Below are 21,629 nucleotides of genomic sequence, written 5' to 3'. Positions count from 1 at the left end.
GGCAGAGCGCGCCCCATCGCGGTCCCCGTCCTGGTGCCCGTCCCGGTCCCCGTCCCGCCCGGTCGTGTCCCCGAGCTGTGGCCCACGTGCGCCGTGCCCGCCGCGCCGCCCGCGGGCGCTGGGGGACGGGGAGGGCGCCTGGCGCGGGTGGGGGGGTGGCGGCCGGCCCCCGGCGGGGGGGCTGCCCGCGCGGCGCCGAGTGGGCGGCGGGGCGCGCGCGGCGGGGGCGGGGGATCGCGGGGTCTCCAGTGGGAACCGCGCGTTCCCTGTGGCAGCGCCGGGGAGGGCGGGGGGTGGGGAGGAGGGGGAGGGGGGAGAGCGGCCTGCTCCTCCCCCCTCCCCTCCTGCCTCTGCCCCTGGCCCGGGGCGGCGGGTGGCGCTGGCCGCGGCGGCTCGGGGCTCAGTGTCCTTGTGCGGAAATGACACACGGTCCCGTCACGTCACGCGAGAGCGCAGCGCGCGGACCCTCGCACACAAAGAGCCGGGGGGAAACGCGGGCACCAGCGGCGGCCGCTGCAGCCGCCCCCGCCGTCCCGGGGCTCCCGTGCCCCACGCGTGGAGCCGAGGTAAGTCCCGCTGCCGCCGCTCGCCGGCCGGGCGGCGGGAGGGGCGCCGCTCCGCGCAGCCCTCGGCGGGGAGCGCCGCCCCGGCGGGTAGGGGAGGAACGGGGAGGGGGGCCGCGCCGAGGAGCGAGCGAGCGGGGGAGCGGGAGGCGCGGGGCCGGCCCCTCCCCCCGGCGGCAGCGGCGGCGCGGGGCCCCGCCGCCGCTCTCTCCCGCCGCGGGGCGCGGGCTGCCGGGGGCGGGGGGGCTCTTTGTTCGTTGCTTGGAACGTCGCTATAGTGCCGCGGCGCGGAGTGCGCCAGGGCGCGCGCGCCCGGCCCGGGTGCCTCCATCTGCGGGGCGGGGGGAGGAGGAGGCGAGGGGAGAGTGGAACGGTCACGCCGCCGTCACCTCCAGCCTCACCGCGTCCCCTCCCCCTTCCCTCCTCCCCGCGCGCCGGCCACATAGATCCGCCCGGGCAGGGTTCGGACCGGAAGCACCAACCGCCGCCGCCGCCGCCTCGGGCTCGTGGGTCTGACCGCGGAAGCGGCCCCGGCCGCCGCGTGCGGGGCGCGCGGGGCGTCCTCACCGCAGCCCCCGCCTCCGGGCGGGGCCTCGCCGCTCCCACGTGGCGGCCGCCACCGCCTCTCGGCGGGGAGCCCCGGCGGGGCGGGGGGCGAGCGGCGTGGCTGGCAGCCGCCGCCTGCCGCTATCGGCCGCTCGCCCGTGCCCTCGGCGGCGCCGCGCGCTGGCTGCGCAGGAGCCCGCGGAGCAGCGCGGGGCCGCGCGCCCCGTGAGGGCGAGCGCTGGGGCCAGGGCCCCGCTCGGCAAAGATGGTGGCGGGGGCGTCGAGCCGGTGGCTCCGCCGTAACTCACGTCGGTTCTCGGCGGGTCACGAGCCGAGGGCACCGGAGAAGGCCACCCCCGGGGAACCGTGCCCCGGCCGCCCGCTGCCTCTACCCTACTTTCCCCTGCGGTATGTCCACACAGGCTTTTGTAAATAGAAGGGAACAAACTCTGAACCAGCAGAATGCGAGCCGGCGGCAGGCCAGCGGCCATGTGACGGCTTCCACATAGCGTTGACGCAGCCCCAGAGCTTTTTGGATTGAAGTGCGGGTAGAGTTTGTTGCTGCCACCTTTAAAAAACAAAGTATGCCCGACCCCTGGGGCACAGACGTCTAAACAGGGAAGGAAAAAACCTTTCCCTGCTTCTGGCTGATGCCTAATCACCAGTTTATGAATTTACGTGAATTATTATATCTGATAAATAGTTGCCAATATATGTTCACACATTTTCCTTTTCTGTTAAACTCAGCACTGGACCCACCACACTTCTTATCTTTGCTAAGTATTTTAATAGCTTAGGTAAGTCCAGTGGATAAAAAAGAAGAGCTGATTGCAGTTTGGAGGAGATTTTAGATTGTACGAAGTTCAGGTGGAACAGTATTTTTAAATAAAAGCAAAGAGTGAGGGGAGAACGAAGCACTGAGGAAAACAAAGTGTTTCTAGTAGATGCCTAATTGAAGCAAAACCCAATTGATGTGTTAGTGCTGGAAATAAACTAGGTTAGTATTTTGCTGACCAGTGCAAGATTGAATTGGTGTTTGATAAAGTACGAGGGACAGATTGAGGAAACTTCTGGGTAAACACAAAAAGCTGGGTTTTGGTTTTTGTTTTAGTTTAAACTGCATCTGCAGATGTAAGTGAAATGAAATAAAGACCCAAATTGAGAAATGCCCCGTAAGTCCTATTGGCAAAATGCCCTCATTGCAGACTGGCTTCAGTGGAGACTTGAGGCTTCCTGTCCTCCTCCACAGGGCAGCAGAGGAGGTTTTCAAACTATGTTAAGTATAGGGATTTTATTGTCCATAAGGGTAATGCTTCCAACAACATCTGCTGGTTCTTGTAAAAATATTTTTTATAGTTCTAGAACTTGTTACACATGTATTTATAGTCAGAACATGATTGTAATGTTGGAATACTGTTTTCTAAGGTATTGAATATTTCAAGTGTCAGTACGGGATATCAAGAATAAATTTTAGTCAGAAACTCCACTCTTGGGTCATTAGCAGCACCCTACTATCTCAAAATTAATAGAATATAAAGCATCTATTTCAGTGTTCTTTATGTTGTCTATTTGCATTGTGCTCATTGTTGAGTTAGCTGAGGCAACATTCTCATTTCACAGTTTCTTTAACATGGGTAGTCAATTTGAAATCAGTTATCTGGGGGGTTTTTTGTTTTTTTTTTAGTTAGGGTGGTTTCAGGTATCAGACTTCTTCAACTTACTACCTTTTCTAAGAAACATCTCAAGCCTTTTCAAAATTTTTTGCTCAGAAAAGTCACAAGTTATAAGGAAACCTGACTAAATATATACACAGTACAGTCAGGTGTATAAACCAAACAATACAGGTTTCCATCTGCCTCCCCAATTTCTGTCTGTTGTAATAGTTTTAGGTGTAATTTAATAACATTAGTACTGACAATAACCCTTTCTAGTTACTTGCTTTTTCTGAACATCATACCAACGAGTGTGGTGATGAAATTTTCAGCAATAGAAGGACAGTTAAATAGAAAATAAAAGTATTAATGAAAATGCAAAAAGTCCAGGAAAAAAAAAAAGCATTGTTCTGGGGTTTTTTTGAGAAGGCCTTGTCAAAAATCTGTAATATTTACAGTCAATCACTGGCCCCCAGAACTGAACAGAAGGCAAACGTTGCCTCTAAGAGATAGATTTTACAGCTCAATTTTGGAGCGATACTTATGTGTAATTCGGTTGAATTGGAGTTGCATTGTTTTTTACAAATCGGTGGAATCAAATGTACCCTGAGGATAATTGCAATATTGAAATTATTGAACCCAGTGCTACAGCTAGGAAGTAAAAGATGCAGATTACTTGGCTCCCGAAGCAGAGCCCAGAACTCCAGTTCTCTGGGTTTGCTTTCGCACCCAGCAGGACGAGGGACAGCCTGGAAGGCCACACGCACCCCAAGCTGCACTGGGCAGCCTGGGCAGAGGCACATGCCTTTGGTCCTGTCTCCCCCTGGGGTTGCAGGGCTGCATGTTGAGAGCGGGTGCTTGCTCGCATTATTTCAAAGCTTTATGCAGGAATTGTTCTTCTAAAACATGACGAGGGACAGTATTTTGCACAGTCACCTGGCGGTCAGAGCAGCCTCTCCACTCGCCTGTTGCATGGGACGGGGCTACTTGCGCCTGCCCACAGGAGTTTCCCAGGCTGTGGGCTTCCCTGGGGAACCGTAGGTCACTTTCTGTGTTTTATCTGGTGCCTGTTTCATATGAAATACAGGCAGAGACCCAGAGGCAGGGAACAGGACCTCAGACACTTGACTGCCTGGTGAGTGTCTGATTACTGGATTGATTAATACTGTCCCTTGCTGAGGATGAATATATTTACAATAGTTTTGGTTGGCTCTGGCTAAACCACGCTCTAGTTACATGGCATAATACTGTTGCAGTTTTGTGATAAAGTCCTCTTACAGGAAGGCATGTGTAAGAGGAGATGCTACTTTTGGCTGGTAAACAGCAGTTCAGTGTACAGATCTTGTAAAATATAGCCAATGTTACCTCGTTAGAACATCAGCTTTTTTGGTATTCCCATCATTAATTTAACTTTACTAGGTTACTTGTGCTTCAAGAGGAGCGTTAATGTCTTTCACTGCATGATGAAAGCAAGGAAATTGAGCAGCTTATTCCACATAGGCTATAAAACACATATTTAATGTTACTAGCAAACACGTGTATGTCAACTTTTGACCAAAATGTAAAGAACAATTCACCTCTTCAGAAGCAAATGACACTTAAGTAGAATTCTTTTCTTGGAAGCTTCTGAGTTTTATATATGAAGCAATGTAGCACCACGAGGCTTTAAAATGAATAAACATCTGATAGTACGCAATGTCTAAACCGCTCTATTTTTAATAACATTCTTCTAGTCAATAATGGGGATTTAGAAACATTTCTTCCAACCTACATGAAGATGCTAAAATATTTAGTGGGATGGTGTGCATTCAAGAAGCAGCAGCTACAAATTTACCATGCATAGATGAACTGAACAGGACAGTGTTATGCAAGCATTTAAATTATAAATAGCAAACTTTATGAATCCTGCAACAGGCATTCTTATTATATCAGAGTAAATTAGTTAAGGTAATGGTTAATTTACATTTGTAGTTATAATTAACATGTTATGAAATCAGAATTACGTTCCACACACAGCATGTGTGCACTTTTATACTTTTCTACATGGTGTTCACACTCATTTTTTTCAGTTGTCAGAGCTTATTACAGTAGATATGGGAGTTTGAAGAGTAGAGAGTTATTTTTTTAGTTCTGAACAGCAGAACAACACTATTTTTTTCTAGTGGACTTTATTTATTTATTTATTAAGACAGAACTTGAAAGTGATCAGACTTATTTAAGAATGATTGTAAAGGCAGAAAACTGCCTTGATCTTACATTATCAGCAAGATCTTTTCTCTTTGTGTTGTGTTTTTACAATGGTCACAACCATAAAACAGGGAAAGTATCCTCCAAGGCCAACACATGGGTAATTGTTATGTGGTAAATAGGAGGATGAGGTACAGTTATACTAGGTACACTTTGATGCTACTTTTAAGTAGCATTATGCATTATACTAGATGATAAGAGATTGAAATATGCTTAGAGTATGATTTGCAGTTTGCTCCCTTACTCATAAAATCTTCTATACCTAAGTGCTTTAAATCCTTAATGCTTTGGTGTGTGTTTCGGGTAGACACATTTTTGATAAATGTATAACATTTTTTGTTCTATTTGCAAAAGCAGCATCAAGGTGGTAGTTAGCACTGAATGCACAGAGAAACATTTCAAACCCTGATTTTTAAGGTATTCTTCCATGCTTTAGAACTCGTGATGTTGCACTGCACACTGAGCTTCCCTGTTAGCCACTGGTCACGCCATTTCCATGTTGACTGTTGTTACCAAAGTGGTACAACTAAGTATCGTGTGTCTAAGTGATAGCAGTGGAAGTAGGGAATGTTAAGTCCTTTCATTGAGCTGTCTCCTTGTCTAATCCGGTGAGAAGGAGGGAGAGAAGCAGATTTGGCCAATAGTGACAGCCAAGGTGTGCTGGGACCCAACCCCCCCCTCTTCTTTCTCTGCCCCCTTGTGCCCTGGCCCACCACTCCTGTGCTATAACTCTTCTAGGACTTGGGGACCTGGATTCTTGTCTATGCTGCAGAATCAAGAACAGGAAAGTAAAAAAAACAAAAACAAAACAAAAACAACCCACCAGGTTTACTGGCTTATAAATACCTCTTTAAGCACTGTGCCACTGGTAAGTGAAATACCCTACACTTATTTATGACTATTCTCTATGAGAGTCCCACAGTACTGAGCATGTTGTGAAAATGGATGTTGAACCTTAGCCAGTGGGCCAGATTCAGAGGAATTCCTAGTATAGTAGTCCCAGCAGGGCTCAAAAGGTTTTGTGTGTGTGGTCCACCAGAAACTTGGTATCTAGAATCTGTAACCACCTACAAATTTTGCTGGTGGCCGAGTGGGATTTCTAGGTCTTGCTGCAAATCACAAGGTCACTAACCAAAAACACTTAGTTTGGTGTGTAGAGTTAGACTATAATGCATATTTGGTTTATTAGAAGTAGCTTAAGTTGAAACAGGATGCAATGCTGTATATCACATCAATTCTGCAAATAGGCTCATCATACATTAGTTTTAAAAGAATAGTATTGTTGTTTGCATGATTGCAAATCTAGGTATTTTTATTTACTTCTATTAGAAGAAAAAAGCTTTCATCACCTTAAGAAAACTGCACTTTTTGACCCTCATTTTTTAACTGTTTCAAGTGTCAGGATGTGTGGGTGAGTCTGGAGGACTGAGCCAAAAGGTATGTTTGTGTCTTCCCAGGTGAGTGCTGGCATCCCCAGGCTCCGCTGCGTGGCACCCAGCAGTGGCTCAGCACAGGTACCTGTACAGTACCAGCACTAGCAGCTATCAAGGCAGTTTAGATGGGAAGGTGAGTATACACTGATACACCAGCAAGGTGTTTATTGTGAGGCATGGATTACATAGAAATTATAAACTACATGCTATTTTTAGGAAGACCGTTCTCAATAGATGAAATGTAGGCAGTAAAATCTAATGATTTGTTGTTTGCTTTGTGAGGATGGGGTCCACTTACCTCTTATTCCTTGATAGTGGAATTTGTCCAAGTGCTGCACATCTTCCTGACTATCCTACATTAGACAGGTTTAGCTAATAACTACTAGACGCAGACTGCCATTAATCAAAAGCAGAGTCTCTTTTGAAGAAAAAGTGAGAGTATTAGCTTAATTTTTCATGTTCAGGGGTGTAGGATCTGTAATCAGGGTTATAAGAGTTATGTGGTCTGAGTTTTTTACCCATGCTTTAGCATAAGCATAGAGAAACAGTGTTACTTTGCCTATTATGTGCCTGTTAGATGTTTCTGCACTGTTCACACATACAAGATAGAAACCAAAGAACCTAGAGAAAATGCTTCTAAAATAACTTCGTTTACAAATTAAAATATTTACAGGAAAAATCCTAAAACATGAAGTTTAAGGTTGATGTTCATATTTTGTAGAGCAAGATTTTTTTTTTTGCCAGTTCAGGTGGAAATACAAGGTGTTTCAGGTAAAATTTAGAGATACGGGTGCTTAGACTACAGCGCCAATCAATCTCATTAGGATCAGGATCTGTCTGTTGATGTAGCTGCTGTTACAGGTGTTTGATATGTTTTGGAATCCTCCTTCTCGATCCTCTTTTCACCAGAAAGTAAGATGTGATGTAGCATCTGTATGTATCTCAGCAAGGTCAAGGTGCCAAGGCTGGTTCCTCTCCCAGTCATGGCTACATAAGCTTCAGCACAGGGTATTCACTCCTTCCCAGAACTAGATAACTGTTGTCCTCTAGGTAGCAATGCGTCACTATTAGGCTAAGCATGATAAATATATTTATCTTCTCTTTGAAAAAAAGACATATAAGGTAAGAAAGAAGTATGTTTGTATACTTGACAAGGAACAACTGTCAGGTGTTTGCTTTACTGAATTGTTTTTTGCACTGTTTTGTCCCAAGTTTTTTTAGGTCTTTATTTTTCCAGCTTTGTTTATTCTCACAGTCTGGGGCAGAATGCTACCTCAAAACAAGTTTTGACACTGCTGCCTCTTCTACACAGGCAATAATTATTATTCTTAAGTACTGATTCACTGCAAGCAGTATTTTAGATAATCTGAAATGTTTTATCTTTAACAGACTTTAAACAATCAACAAAATGTTGTTAACCTTACATAGCCAGGCCTACCTGCATGGGCATGCGCACACTTGTATGCTGGCCTCCCCACTTCCCATAGGACCTCATTTTTTATGGATGCGATGATACAGTTGCTCTGTTGATATCTCTGTGTCTGTTCACTACTCACTTGTGAGTTCATTGCAACCCGAATTTGAAGCAAGATGGTGGTGTAAATAGATGATAAGTGAAGTTTTGTGAAATGGCTGAATCAAGCCAGTGGCTTGCTGGCATGAGACATTTTAATTCCTCCTTTCTGTCCCAAACCTTGTGCATGCTCCCGAGCTGGACCTGATTACATGCCTTACCATTTACTTCTCTAAGTTAGAAGAAAAGTAACCCAGCAAAGAAAGAAGTGAACTGTTTTCTGTCAGTTCATTAAGCTGGACCAGCTCACTGAAGGTTAAGGTGGGTACCCATGCTTGGCTGAGGGAGCAGGTGGGACTATGAGGGTGGAAATCCCCCTTTCTAACTGTTTACAATCTTTTAGTGTTTTGCTCTAATAGAGCAGTTTGGGATTATCTGGAAAACCATTTTGATTTCCACTGAAGAATATTCTGTAGTGGTATCGGCTGATTTGCTTACTGTCACCTCAGGCCCTCACAAAAAGACTCTGCCACACTTCTTGAGCGCTGACACATGTTGGTCTTGTCGTGCATCCCTCAGAGCTAAGCCTAGTGCAGTATGGAAAAGTGTAAGAAAGATCTAGAAATGGAATGTCAATGTATCTGGGATATCAGGGCAAAATACAAGCCTTTAGTCCTATTTGCTTTTCTTAAGGTCCAACGTAGCTTTTTGATGGTGCTGTACAAAGCACACTGTCTTAGGATTTTTCATAAAGAGCTGTAGTGGCTGTGTCTAAATTCATGTATAATTAACCCTCACCAGTGCCTATAAGGTGGTTTAGAAGCGGCTGTAGGCCACTGACGTTTCGTGCTGTTATGTCTCTACAGAGTTTGCAGAAGTTTAAGTTAAGTGGCTATAAGATGGCATAATTTATAAGTGGATCAGTTAATAAATACAAGTCCTGAAATTGAGGCTTGTGGTGGGTAGAAGGAGTAGATATCTAAGGGGTTCGTAGTAGCTCTGCATCCAGTTGAGAGAGACTTTTTCTGGTAATGTGGTGATGAAGACAATCTCATGTAATCATCTTGAGGATGTCCTTTATAAGGCTGTATATAGGGGTCATGTTGAAGATCAGCACATCAGAGGATATTTTGACTTCTATAGTGGCCCAGTATGAGCTGATATAATTTATAACTCCATGTATCTTTGGTGTAGGTGTGTGTGCTGCCTGTTGCAGTGCAATCATACTGTATCTTGCCCTCAATGGGATCTCATACTTACCATTAACGACCATCAGTTACTGACAAATTAAAAATTGTAACTACACAGTATCAAAGTATTTGCAGAGATTTTTAACAATATTTTGGGATTAAAGAAAAAAAAAATATTGAACAGTATTTGGAAGTAAAGTAGAGACATTTTTTTCCCTCCAAACCAGATTACCTCTCTCTTTTTCTCCTTGTCTTTCTTTTAAATTTCATTATAATTCCCACTCCTGGGCTGTGCGTACACTTTTGATTGACTGGTTGCTTTATTCACTTGCTCCAGCCAGAGAGAAGCCTGCCTTGTTTTCAGACCTTGGCTAAAGGGCAGGCAGGAACAGTTGAAAAAAAAACTATTTGAAAGGAGAATGTAACTGTGAAAAATGTGAATTAATAATATTCTGGGGCCAAGTAAACATAGTGCTGTGTGTAGGTGAACATGAGTGGTGTGTGACAGTTTACTGATCACCAGTTGAGAGTGTTGGTTTGCAGCCGTGTGCCCCGTAATGGTCAGTGAGATCTGATTAGGTTGCTTGCTTTGTAGATCTCCAAAAGATTTGGAATGTCTTTTAGGAACATGTCCACAGATCGATGTTTGCCCTCGGCCAACATGCAAAATTTGTTTTCAAGGAAACAGAAACACAATGGAGTCTTTCATGTGAGAAGTAATGCTAAAATCATGCTGGAATAATACACATATTTGTTTTTCCTTACAAAAAATATTCTTACATTATTTAGAGGCTGACAGAAAAGAAGTAGTTACTGTAGATCTACAGATTGCTCTGCTTGAATTGATGAGATCCATATCAGAAGGTCAAAGATTTTTAGATGAAAACTTATTCCAGCATGTATATTCCAGTTTATAATGAGTTTTCCTTCTGTGATGACTTTGGATCACCCACAATGATAATATAAAAACATTTGACCGCAATAAGAAATAGCGACTTGCTACAGAGAGCTTAATGCAGTTAGCTTCCATTTATATACTGCCAAGATGCCTTTTAGAGAAGGTTAAAATTACTTCTACTTTTCTCCATCCCAGGAAAAGACACACAGTTTTAAATACATTCCTAGCTGTCCTATGTTGTCTGCAGTATAGTTTGCATGTTGACAGGTCTATAGATGGCCATGAAATTTACTGGAAATAGCCAGGTTCTACAAATGTACAGATTGGAAATTATCCATGGGCTGTTAATGCCCAATGGCTCTAGATTGAAAGTAATTAGGAAAACAGAGGTAGGTATTTCCTGATTCCAGAAGATGCTGATACTTATTTTTGTATTTTTGTTTTGTTCTCTAGTGAAATAGAAGATGAATTCATCTGAAATCACTGATGATGATGAAGGTAAAATATTATACTTTGTGTAATTTATGATCAGGCAAAAATACTTGTTGAATGAAAGCCTTTGTAATCTGATAAAGAATGCACTTGGATCAAGACAAATTACATTAATGTTTTTTTTAAAAGCTGTCTAAAACACACCATTATCTTTGTTACTCGTATTTTCTGCTCTACGTCCTTCCTCCCCCTTGAAAAAATCTTCCTACTGCAACTTTATTTGTTTATACTTCAGACTTCTTTGGGGAAGAAACTGTCATTTAGTGAATGACTGAACGGTTCCTAGCATAAAAGAAGCTTGACTTTGGGGTGGCCTCAGCATACACATATCCTATAAATCATAAATAATTATGTTCTTCAAGACACTTATTCATAAAAAGAAACAAACAACAAAAGATTATATTAAGGGTGTCATGGTTTTCTGGAGAGAGTGCTTTATCTTTCTAAACCTTCTCTTTTTCCAGTAAAAATTCCTAAAAAAAATGTTGTGAAAGTAGAAACAGAAAATGAAGATGAAGCTCTAGACTGCTCGGTAACATCCAGATCTGCTGAGAAACACTCACTGGATGGCGCAGTTACTTGCCTACAGGATTCCAACAAGCGGAAACAGACCTCACTTGGTTGTGATGGTTCAGGGAGCCAGCAAGATGTCTTACCCGGTGTGAAGAAAAGACGCTTTACACAAGAGGTGACTTCTCTATACGTGACTGTGTGATTTTTCTGTTCGTTTTTCGTAGGCTAAATTCATTGCTACGATAGACAAAATGCAAGTCATTTAACTAGACTTGCATTAGTAACGAGTTCGAGGCAAGTACAGCTAATCTTAACCCAGTTTGCACACATTACTTGTCTGGGTATTTCTTCAAATGATGTGGGAGCAATCATATCTGTGAAGTACAGTTATAGGTTAATTCATTCACATGAAGTATATTTTTGGGTTTTTTGTCAGGGAATGTAGGAGCAGGTAGTGATTTGGATTAACTGAGCATGACTGATTACAGTCCGTTTTGTGTCACACAGTCCTTCAGCTCGATCCTCAGTGGTAAATCAGGGCTGTAATTCTTCCTTCTGTGACACAGATTTTGATGTCAGTGAACAAGTATGAATTTGTGTATTACTTGAAAGATAAAAACGCAGGGATGCAGAAGACTTTACCATATCAAGAGCAGAATGTATTACGACTTCTGAACTGGTGCAGCATCCCACTTGTGACAATCCAGGTGTTTGTCCAGCCCGTGAAGGAGATTATCCTGTTCTAGTGTTTCAGCTCTCTAGCAATCAGAGATTTTCATTAATCTTTGCTGAAACTGAGCAAGTTTCTTTTTGTCCTTGTTCTTTTCAGTAGGGAGAGCAGTGATCATCTCTTCCTAGAAAAGTCTTCTACACATGGGGAAATTGGTGTGACGTTGTCCACCTTCAGCCCTTTCCAAGACTAAAATTCTGTTTCTTCAGGTCTTCTTCAGGAATCACCTTATATTTTTGTTGTTCTCTTTGAGATTCTTGAAAGAGTAATGTCCAGTGTTGGACAGTCACATCTCTTCTAACACCCTCTAGAGCAGTATAATGGCCTCCTCTTTTTCACACTCAGCACTTTATTAAAATAACCTAGATTCAAATTCATCCTCTTTTGAGTAACTTCAAGCCCTGGGTTATATTTAGTTTATGACCTACTCCGATGCACATATCCTTTTCTGCTGTTCTGCTACCCAGCCAGTTATTCCGTGTTGTATTTGTGCATTTCATTTCTCCTTTCTAGCCGTAGCTCTTCATATTTCTTTTTCTTGACTGTCATCTCTCTGACTTCTCGGGGCTGTTTTTTTTTCCCTGAATGCCTGCGGTAGGTAGGTTTAATCTTTTTACATGGTTTCTTTCTTTACCTTTTTATTTTTCTTTTTACAGTTGTTTTACTTACATTCAGATTCTTAAAAGAGTTTCATAATAGTCTCTGATCTGTGCTTGCATTGAATTTTACTGTTTGCTGTTTGTCTTTAATAAATTTTAAAATTTATTTGAAGTGAGTTATAACTTTGGACTTATAATATCAGAAAGTGACCCAGTAACAATGATGATAATTCACTCTTGACTGACCCCAATGAATCAGCATGTTTAGTTAAATAACCAACCAGAAATAGTCCTCAATCCTAACAACATTTTAAAAGTTAATTACTTTTCTAGTACAAATATTTTGTTTTAGTTGATTATTTCATTAACTGTTAATGTTTAAACAGGGGACAAAATGTTAATTATTTTTGAGAATATTGTGCTTGTAGTATATTTTTGCTACATATCACATAGGCATCCATGTATGATATAAGCAGAACTGTACTATTTATGTTATAGAACTGTACTATTGGGCTGGTGATTATATTACTAAATGACTTTCTGTCAGAAGACGTTTAGCTTTTTTTAAATGTTGATTGTCATTTCATAACCAGAAATTAATTTTCCCTAATTTTTTTTTTTTTAAGTGTAGAATATTGTGAGTTTAAAAAATTTACATGCAAGACATTTCCAAGTTCTCATGTGTTTGATAGAATTGTTTTATATGTTTCTTGCTCATATATTTATTCTTCTTTATTCATATGGAAGCATATTCTGTTCTGTATTCTTGCACAAATTTAGACTTTGTTTATTAAACATAATAAAGATAATAAATTAGCTGGACTATGACACTGAACAGAGCAAAAACTGAACAACTTCGAACACTTAGCTTAGGACTCCGAGAGATGATGTGAGAGACTGTTTCACAATTACTTATATTGGTCGATGTTTACCAAAATACTGCATTTTGCAAATGTTCAAAGAATAGATATAATATAAAAACTTGCTGTGCAAATCTAATTTAAAAAGCAGCACTATCTTATGTACATTGAGTCTCATAGAACATTATCTTTGCTTATTTTTTGACTGTACATCCAAACTGATCATCTTAAATGGATGTAGTATTATCTGAAATATATTTATTTTTAAAATCAATGTTACAGAAAACTAATTAAAAATACTAAATATGACTTTAATTGGAGAATTTACAAAAAGCCATGTATTTATGCTGCAGATAGTGATGTTCCCAGATGGAAACTGAAGACAAGATAAAGACTAAAGACAAGATAATTAAAAGCAAAAGGAAAGACAACAAGAATACATCTGAAGCAGAAAATCCTTAACTATAGGCCCAAATATGTTGTCCTCTCTTAGTCAAACACTGTGTGTTTCTGAAATGGAGATAACGAAATCTGACCCGCAGCCAGATCCAGGCACTGAGCTACGTTAGTGAAAGGGCAGAAGTTGTGCTGCCATCGCGGCCGAGATCTGCTGCAGCTTTGAGCGTGAGCGCTTCTCCAGAGCACCGCGGCCACAACTGGGTGTGCGAACTGGCACAGTGCTCTCTCTCAGAGTGCAGTAAGATATTTCAGACAATGCATTCGTACTGTTGAATACACATTCTAGTACTGCTTTGCCCTGGCTCTGTGTGTGTGGTGTACATTAAGAGAAGTTACCCCCACATTGCCAAGTTTTATTATGTAATTAATTAGGGAAAAGGTACAGCGGGAGTTCTGACGAGAACTGACAGGCGACTGGTGGCCCGTGGCAAGCTATTCAGTAGAGAAGGAACTGAATGAATCATACTCTGTATGTGAAGCAACATTTGGAATATTGTCTGAAAACAGGAGTGCTAATGGAAGAGCTAGCTACTTAGGTAGCAGGTCTCATTGTACATGTAAGAAGGGTATTCTCCAGAATTGCAGTTTTGTTTTGCTCTTTTGATTTAAAACGGTAAAATAAATTTGTAATTCAGTCTGAGTGTCTGGCTTGAGAGCAGAGCTATGTTTATTGTTAGAGGAGATTTTCCTGACCTGCTTTCAGGTGATGTCCATTTGGGAGAGCTCTATTACCATCTGGAAATAACCCCTGCTTCTCCACTGACAAGTCTTGGTGGGGTGTGACAACTTCAGTCCCAGTGTAGGAACCTGCAGTTAGTTGGGAACAATGTGCATCACAGTCTGCTCACAAGTCAGTCTCTTGTATTCTGGTATTTTACAAGTCACAAAGAGCTGATGTAGGTAGGGTATATTGTACCACTTGCTGGGGTAAGTCACCCTTTAGTAGCTGGTGGTGTTAACAGGACTCTGGTTCCTCACTGTCTTCATAGTAAGTGTGCTTTAATGTGAGGGGGACTGGAGGAACAGTCTTCTAAATGGGACCTGGCAGTCAGGTGTCCTGAGCACCACTACGGCTGTGATTCTGCGCACTGTGAAATATATTGTCTTTGTGTTATGTGTTTGTTTTATCATCTGTCCATCCACACAGCTTTGGTTGTGAAAACACAAGGTCTCATATGTTGGGTGTGACATGAATGAGAGCAGAACTTGGAAACACAACTTCAATTTAGTCTGCTGGTTTCTAAACTTGGAGTAGAAACCAGCTTGTTCTCTCTGAGTCTCTTTTGAGTATACATTGCATTAGAAATTGAAAGGAATTAGATTAAATTTGTCACTGCAGTAAGCAGATGCCAAGTGTGAGTAAATGTAGGGATCAGATTAATTTCATGAGTGTTACAATTCTGTTTTTTCAAAAAGGAATCTTAATTCAGGTTTCTTTCTGTAGGACGTAGTGGGGTCTTCACTAGAATTTCAAGTTGCTTGTGGCAGCTCAGACCTCAGGTCTGTGTTCGATCTGTTTAAGTACTTGAATGCAAATTCTGGTTTTTATCTAATTAATGTTCTGTGGAAGAAGCCAAGCAAAATGTTTTAGTACAGTTTTCTCTAAAATCTGTGAGTGTTTTCCCATGTTTGAGTTTTGTATGTTGGATTTTGATTCTGTTGCATCTACTTAACTTCCTAAGAATTATTTGCAATGTCTCTGTGTTTGCAAAAAAAACCAATCCACCCAAGCCCTGCAGATTTGCTAAGAGTTGATGAAAATGCTTGCTTCCAATTTTGAGCAGTGAGGAAGAGTTAGAAATTATTGAGAACATTAATTCCTTAAGAGTTCATTACTTTTTTTTTGTATAGATAATTTAGAAAATTAGAAACCCATGAGTCTAAACTTCCCTGTCTTTTAGAAATGAAGAAATGTTACACTTCCTTTTTTAAAAAGACGATACCAAAGTACTTTTCATTTTGTTTTTAAGTTTTTTGTTATTTAAAAAGGATACTTCTTAAAAAATACAGGAATTCTTAGAACTTGTTTAGAATTTGTACACCATTATAAAGATTAAAAAATATATATATAAATCTTTTACATCAGGAAGAAGAGAAGCAGCATGATTTCAGTGTCTTATAGCCTTTGTGGTATTTTCAAAAGCTAACCTAAAGAGAGTGCTGGAAGGTTAAATGTAGTTGTTGGAGGCAGTGGCAAGGTCACAGGACTAGGAGTCAGAAAATCTAGATTCTATTCTTGGCTCTGTTGCTGACTTGTTGCCACCCAAATTCTCCACAGACCAAGATCTCATATGCAAGGTGAAGCATATTGATACTTAATTTGGGAGAGTATTTAGAGCTCTGTGGGTAAAGAGTACTGAGGGTTATTATTGCATTTCTGTTCCATGGAGAAAGTCGTGAGCAAAACCAAAACGAAGTAAATAATACTTTACTGTATTTTTATTTTTCCTAGTGAATCAATTAAATTTGATGTATGTAACACAACTAAGTTTTCTGGAGAAAATTTGACTTTGCATATTTATGTAACAATGCCTGCTTAAGGGGCACATATTTACAGCTAATATTTTTAAGGCAGTCTTACTAATACAATATTTATTTATTCAAAGGGCCCCCTTTCAAACATGAAGAACAGAGATGCTGGCTCACCCACTCAGGTAAATGCAGAGCAGCCAAACAAGAACAAGAATCCTAATGTAACGTGGCTCTGTGAAGAAGAATCCTTCAGTGACATAACCACTCTGTCTTATAAAAAACCTCTCTATGGCATCTCACACAAAATCACGGAGAAGAAAAACCCACCAGGAGCAGAGCAGTTCACTTCTTACGAGTTGTTTGAAAAAATCAACCCCAGCAGCCCCTCGCATCTTCGGACTTTGAACGATCAACGCAAAAGGGACTCAGCTGCAGCCATTGCCATAACAGGGGCCACCGCAGATTCTGACCCAAATATATATTCTTTGATACAGAAAATGTTTTACACGCTTAACACCCTCAATACCAATATGACTCAGCTTCACAGCAAAGTTGACCTGTTGTCTCTGGAGGTTAGCAGAATTAAAAAGCAAGTCAGTCCAACAGAGTCGGTCGCAGACTTCAAGCCTCCCCCGGAGTACCAGCTGACTTCTGCCGAGCTCAAACAAATCATGGATCAAAGCACGTCAGGCGGAGACTTGGCTTGCCGGCTGCTGGTGCAGCTCTTCCCAGAGCTCTTCAGCGACGATGAGTTCAGCAGAAGCTGCAGCGCGTGCGGCTTTCTCAACAAGAGGAAGCTGGAATCTCTTCATCTGCAGCTTATCCGTAACTATGTGGAAGTTTGTTATCCTTCTGTGAAGAATACGGCTGTGTGGCAGGTGGAGTGTTTGCCTCAAGTCAATGATTTTTTCAATAGATTTTGGGCTCAAAGGGAAATGGAAAACAGTCAGCAGAATGTGCAATCGTCCAGTTTTTATGAGGCGGAGCAGGTTGAATCCTCTCATTTTATGGAGGATAAAGAGCAGGAGGAAGCTTTGTCCTTGGACAGGAGTAATGCCATCGCCTCAGATTACATGCTGGATGCTCAGGATCTCAATGAATTTTTAGATGAAGCTTCTTCGCCAGGGGAATTTTCTGTCTTTTTGTTACACAGATTGTTTCCGGAACTCTTCGACCACAGAAAATTAGCTGAAAGGTACAGCTGCTATGGAGACTCTGGGAAACAACTGCTGGATCCTCATCGGCTTCAAATAATCCGTAGGTACACCGAAATTTATTTTCCAGATGTGCAAGAAGAAGAAGCCTGGTTGCAGCAATGTGTTCAGCGAATAAATGATGAGCTTGAAAATACATATATGGATGGAAGTGAATGTGATCAGATGAGAGATGACTGTTACGATTCTTCTAGTCTACCAGATGATGTATCAATCATAAAAGTGGAAGATAGTTTTGAATATGAAAAACCTGGCAGACGCTCAAAAAAAATTTGGCTTGTACCCATAGACTTTGACAAACTTGACTTTCCCCCTCCCGATTTTGATGTCCCTGTCCCAGATTACCTGTTGAACAAAGAACAGATTAAAAGCATATATGAAAGCAGTCTTTCCATAGGCAACTTTGCCTCTCGATTGCTTGTTCTCTTATTTCCCGAACTGTTTACCCATGAGAACTTACGGAAGCAATACAACTGTAGTGGCTCTTTAGGCAAGAAACAGCTCGACCCCACTAGAATTAAATTAATTCGACATTATGTGCAGATACTGTACCCCAGAGCAAAGAATGACAGAGTGTGGACATTGGAGTTTGTTGGGAAGCTTGACGAGAGGTGTCGGCGAAGAGACACGGAGCAAAGGCGCACATACCAACAGCAGCGGAAAATCCACGTGCCGGGGCCCGACAGGAGGGAGTTTCTCAGCTATGCAATAAACCCCGAGAGGTTTCGAGAAGAATTCGAAGGGCCGCCGCTGCCACCAGAAAGAAGCAGCAAGGATTTTTGCAAGATACCACTCGATGAACTCGTTGTTCCTAATCCAGACTTCCCTGTGCCTTCTCTATATTTGCTGTCTGATAAGGAGGTAAGAGAGATAGTTCAGCAGAGCCTGTCGGTCGGCAACTTCGCTGCCAGGCTTCTCGTAAGACTCTTCCCCGAACTCTTTACTCCCGAAAATCTCAGACTGCAGTACAACCATTCAGGTGCTTGCAACAAAAAACAGCTCGATCCTATCAGACTGAGACTGATCCGTCATTACGTGGAGGCGGTTTACCCCGTGGAGAAAATGGAAGAAGTGTGGCATTATGAATGTATACCCAGCATTGACGAAAGATGCCGGCGTCCTAACAGAAAAAAGTGTGATATACTGAAAAAAGCAACGAAAGCAAAAAAAGTGACAGACTCTTTAAATTCCTAAGACTTTGACCACTAAATTATTGTCAGGATTATGCTTTGGTTTAGACTGAAGGGCCTGGCGGGAGCTGAGGGTGCTCAGCATCTAGGACAGTCAGGCACTGAGGTTGTTGCCTTTTAATGTGTGTGTTGTATCTCGTGGGCACCGCAGCAGTGGGAAGTGGCTTTACTACATCTGTACGTGGGCAAAGACCATAGTCGGTGACAGAGCGACCAGTGGCTCGCTAAGAGCGTGATTTTCACCGGTACAAATACATGTGTTTAAACTGTAGTACTCCACTCCCCATTTCTGCATCTTCTTTTTTGATCACTTTCTAATAGTAAAGAATTTTTTTTTTTTTTTAAATCATTCTGCTCTTCAGGGGCATTTTTTCGTTATACCCTTAGAAACAGTCTTGTTAGTTAATTTGGAGTTTGAAATTTAAAGTTAATTTAAATTTGAAAGTGCCATGTTCATTGGAAATCATTGGAACATTAGACTTTGCTTCTACAGTAACTGCAGCTTCACATTTGTTTTGTTCTTGATGATACTGAGATACTGAAACTAATAATACTGTGTCAAAGAATGGGTCAGAATGGTGTAATTTGCTTTTTTTGACTGTTATTTCTAAAACCAAGAGTTAATTGTGGGATAATTGAGATGTGAGCATAGACACAATGTGATTTTTTTTTTTTTTTTTTTTAATATTGACACCACAAGCTTGATCCTGCCCCTGTGAGTTCTTTTTGTGTTTTGTGCAGTGTCACTGCTGGTGTGACTGAGGATGGCTTGTCTGAATTAAGCCAGCAGAACAGACCCAAGCCTATACCCGTGGAATGTCTTGCCATTGCCTGCTTGCCACTCCGTTTGTAAAATAACAAAGACAACAACAAAAAGACCTGATACAAGAACTTAAAAAAATTCTAGACCTTACTCTCTATCAAAATCATGACTCCAAAGGTTTCCAGTATTCATGCTGAATTGCATATACAAGAAGTAGGTGCAAAGACTGGGTTCGTGATGGAATTAAGTGTTTCGAGGTCCCCATGTATGAGCTGTGGTAACGTAACTTCTTATTTGTGTGAATGCAGCACTATCTGGGTATTTTGGGTGTAAGGATATTGAACTCCCTCAGTTTGCCAAATTTATTTAGTGTCATTAGTAACTATTTGTGAGTCATAACTGTGTGTGTATAACTCAGGTTCATACGGTCAAGTTTGCATCATTAATATGTTCAAGTGTAACAAAGAACACCCAGAACCCAATGTGAATTTGCTGTATGATTTGTCACTGGAGAGTGCTGCTTTAAAACTAGTTCTCCTCTGTTGTTTTTGTTTTTTTTTTTTAATACCGATAGTGTGAGTGAGAGTCAGACGTGAATTTTTAAGTCAGTAAAGACAGTGATCGCTTACTGACTGTCACTGGAACACCTTGGAGCAATTGTTCATGTTCTCTGTGGTCCTTTTTTGTTGTTTACTTAGATGGGTCATAGTATCAAATTTTAAGTCAGTTCCAGTGTAATTTTCTATTTTAGCATTTGTAAGAAGTACAAAATACTTGATATTTTTACTTCAGATTTTTAGAATTTATTGTTCTTAGAGTCATATTGATCCCTTTCTTTTAAAAGCAAAACAAAATGTTTTCTCCTAATGTCAAGAACTAGTGGAAGTGTTATGTTAGGCTGGGAGTAAGTCATAATAGATCGTAGCATTTGTTCATTTTCCCCATATGCTAGCAACATTCTCAAAGAATGTTTGAAGAAAGTGATGAATGTACTAAATAATACACTGATACTGTTTATATCAATTTAAATGTTTCCTGTTGGTTTAAATAGTAGCAGACTGTGCACAAAATGGCTATCAGAGCAAATATGGCTATAATAAAATGAAAACATTTTACCAAAGATAAAGAACTGATACCACAATGTCTGCATCTTATCTTTCATTTTAGTGCATAAATTTGGCAAATTGAATGTATCAGAAACCAAGACTTTCTCTTGTAATTGTATGCTACCTAGCACCTCTGTGAAATTTTTTACATGCACTTTTATGGGAGATATAAAATGACAGAAATTATTAACAGCTACTTAATTTGTTGTTCTGAATGGCTGGCCAGAAGGTAAGAAATATATTTTCTTATCTCAATGTCGTACGCGTTTCACCACTTAGTGATTTTGAAGCTCCCAGAAGAATTCGATATGTATTAAACTTTCGTACAATTGACAGGTGTTACTAGCTAGCATGCAAATTGGAGACATACTGTCTTTTACTTTAGATGTTAACATTAAGTCAAAAAATCAGTCCATTTATATTATCTATGAAGCAGTGAAAAAACAGTTTTCACCTTTAAAATTACATTTTTGAACGTGGGTATAGAAAGATTTTCATGGTTTTTTTCCTCTTCTGTCTAATTGCTATGTACATTCCTTTTTTCTCACTCTTCACAACCCTTTCACGATTCGTTTGATTGTATGTTTTATAACTGATCTCAAGAAAATACAGACATATGGACAGTGACATAGGTCACTAATGAAAGCTCTTGCAGTTGCATCTGAAGTACAGCCACTTCATCCAGTTGATCAGTCTTGTAAATAAATTAAAAGTATATTATTTTCATACAAGAGGATTGTTGTCTGGTGATTGTTTGAGTAGGAGCAGGAATATTTTTCCTATAAAGTCTCTTACTAAGACCAGAGATAACCTTAGCTAGTCAGACTATACATAAATGAAAACACCTGGCTTTCTGTGGCCATTTAAAAGAGATTTTTCTGTCTTTCAGACTTTTTGTTTGAAAGAATAAACTACTTGTTTTGAAAGTGAGACTATACTAGGAAGATTGCTAGATATTGAAGTGTCGGACATACATGCACACACTGACTTCCTATGGATGAATGTTACTGTCTACCTGCCAGGTGAGCAAACCCCGTGAAGGTGAGTATCAGGGGTCTCTACTTCTTGCAGTTTAAATATATCAGCTTTGGACAAGCATTGAATAGCCCACTTCTAACAGCTTTCTGAAAGAAACAGTGCAATATATCATAGCTATATATTTTTGTGTCTTACCCATTTTCTACAAATT

General features: G+C 41.3%; 1 protein-coding gene across 3 annotated transcripts; it reads left to right on the top strand.

Moving 5' to 3' along the window:
- Positions 1 to 291: 291 nt before the first annotated feature.
- On the top strand, positions 292 to 21,171 carry BEND3 (BEN domain containing 3). Of its 3 annotated transcripts, XM_065632453.1 has the most exons (5): positions 292 to 566; positions 6,466 to 6,574; positions 10,496 to 10,540; positions 10,999 to 11,222; positions 16,302 to 21,171. In XM_065632453.1, the coding sequence occupies exons 3-5, from the start codon at positions 10,507 to 10,509 to the stop codon at positions 18,573 to 18,575; spliced, it is 2,532 nt and encodes an 843-aa protein (XP_065488525.1). In that variant the 5' UTR covers positions 292 to 566; positions 6,466 to 6,574; positions 10,496 to 10,506; the 3' UTR covers positions 18,576 to 21,171. The 3 variants fall into 3 exon arrangements, with proteins under 3 accessions (XP_065488525.1, XP_065488527.1, XP_065488528.1); XM_065632455.1 differs by lacking the exons at positions 292 to 566; positions 6,466 to 6,574; positions 10,496 to 10,540; positions 10,999 to 11,222 and adding an exon at positions 12,293 to 12,371; XM_065632456.1 differs by lacking the exons at positions 292 to 566; positions 6,466 to 6,574; positions 10,496 to 10,540; positions 10,999 to 11,222 and adding an exon at positions 12,295 to 12,375.
- The last annotated feature ends 458 nt before the right edge of the window (positions 21,172 to 21,629 follow it).

Source organism: Caloenas nicobarica, chromosome 3, assembly GCF_036013445.1.
Source record: "Caloenas nicobarica isolate bCalNic1 chromosome 3, bCalNic1.hap1, whole genome shotgun sequence".
Classification (NCBI taxonomy): domain Eukaryota; kingdom Metazoa; phylum Chordata; class Aves; order Columbiformes; family Columbidae; genus Caloenas; species Caloenas nicobarica.
The sequence above is the reverse complement of the archived record's forward strand: the minus strand, read 5'-3'. Positions and strand labels throughout refer to the sequence as shown.

Excerpts from the sequence above, each read along its gene's own strand:
- BEND3 (XM_065632453.1), top strand. The coding sequence starts at position 10,507 with ATGAATTCATCTGAAATCACTGATGATGATGAAG. Across the intron at positions 10,541-10,998 it reads AATCACTGATGATGATGAAG|TAAAAATTCCTAAAAAAAAT; the intron begins GTAAAATATTAT and ends CTCTTTTTCCAG. Across the intron at positions 11,223-16,301 it reads AAAGACGCTTTACACAAGAG|GGCCCCCTTTCAAACATGAA; the intron begins GTGACTTCTCTA and ends ATTTATTCAAAG.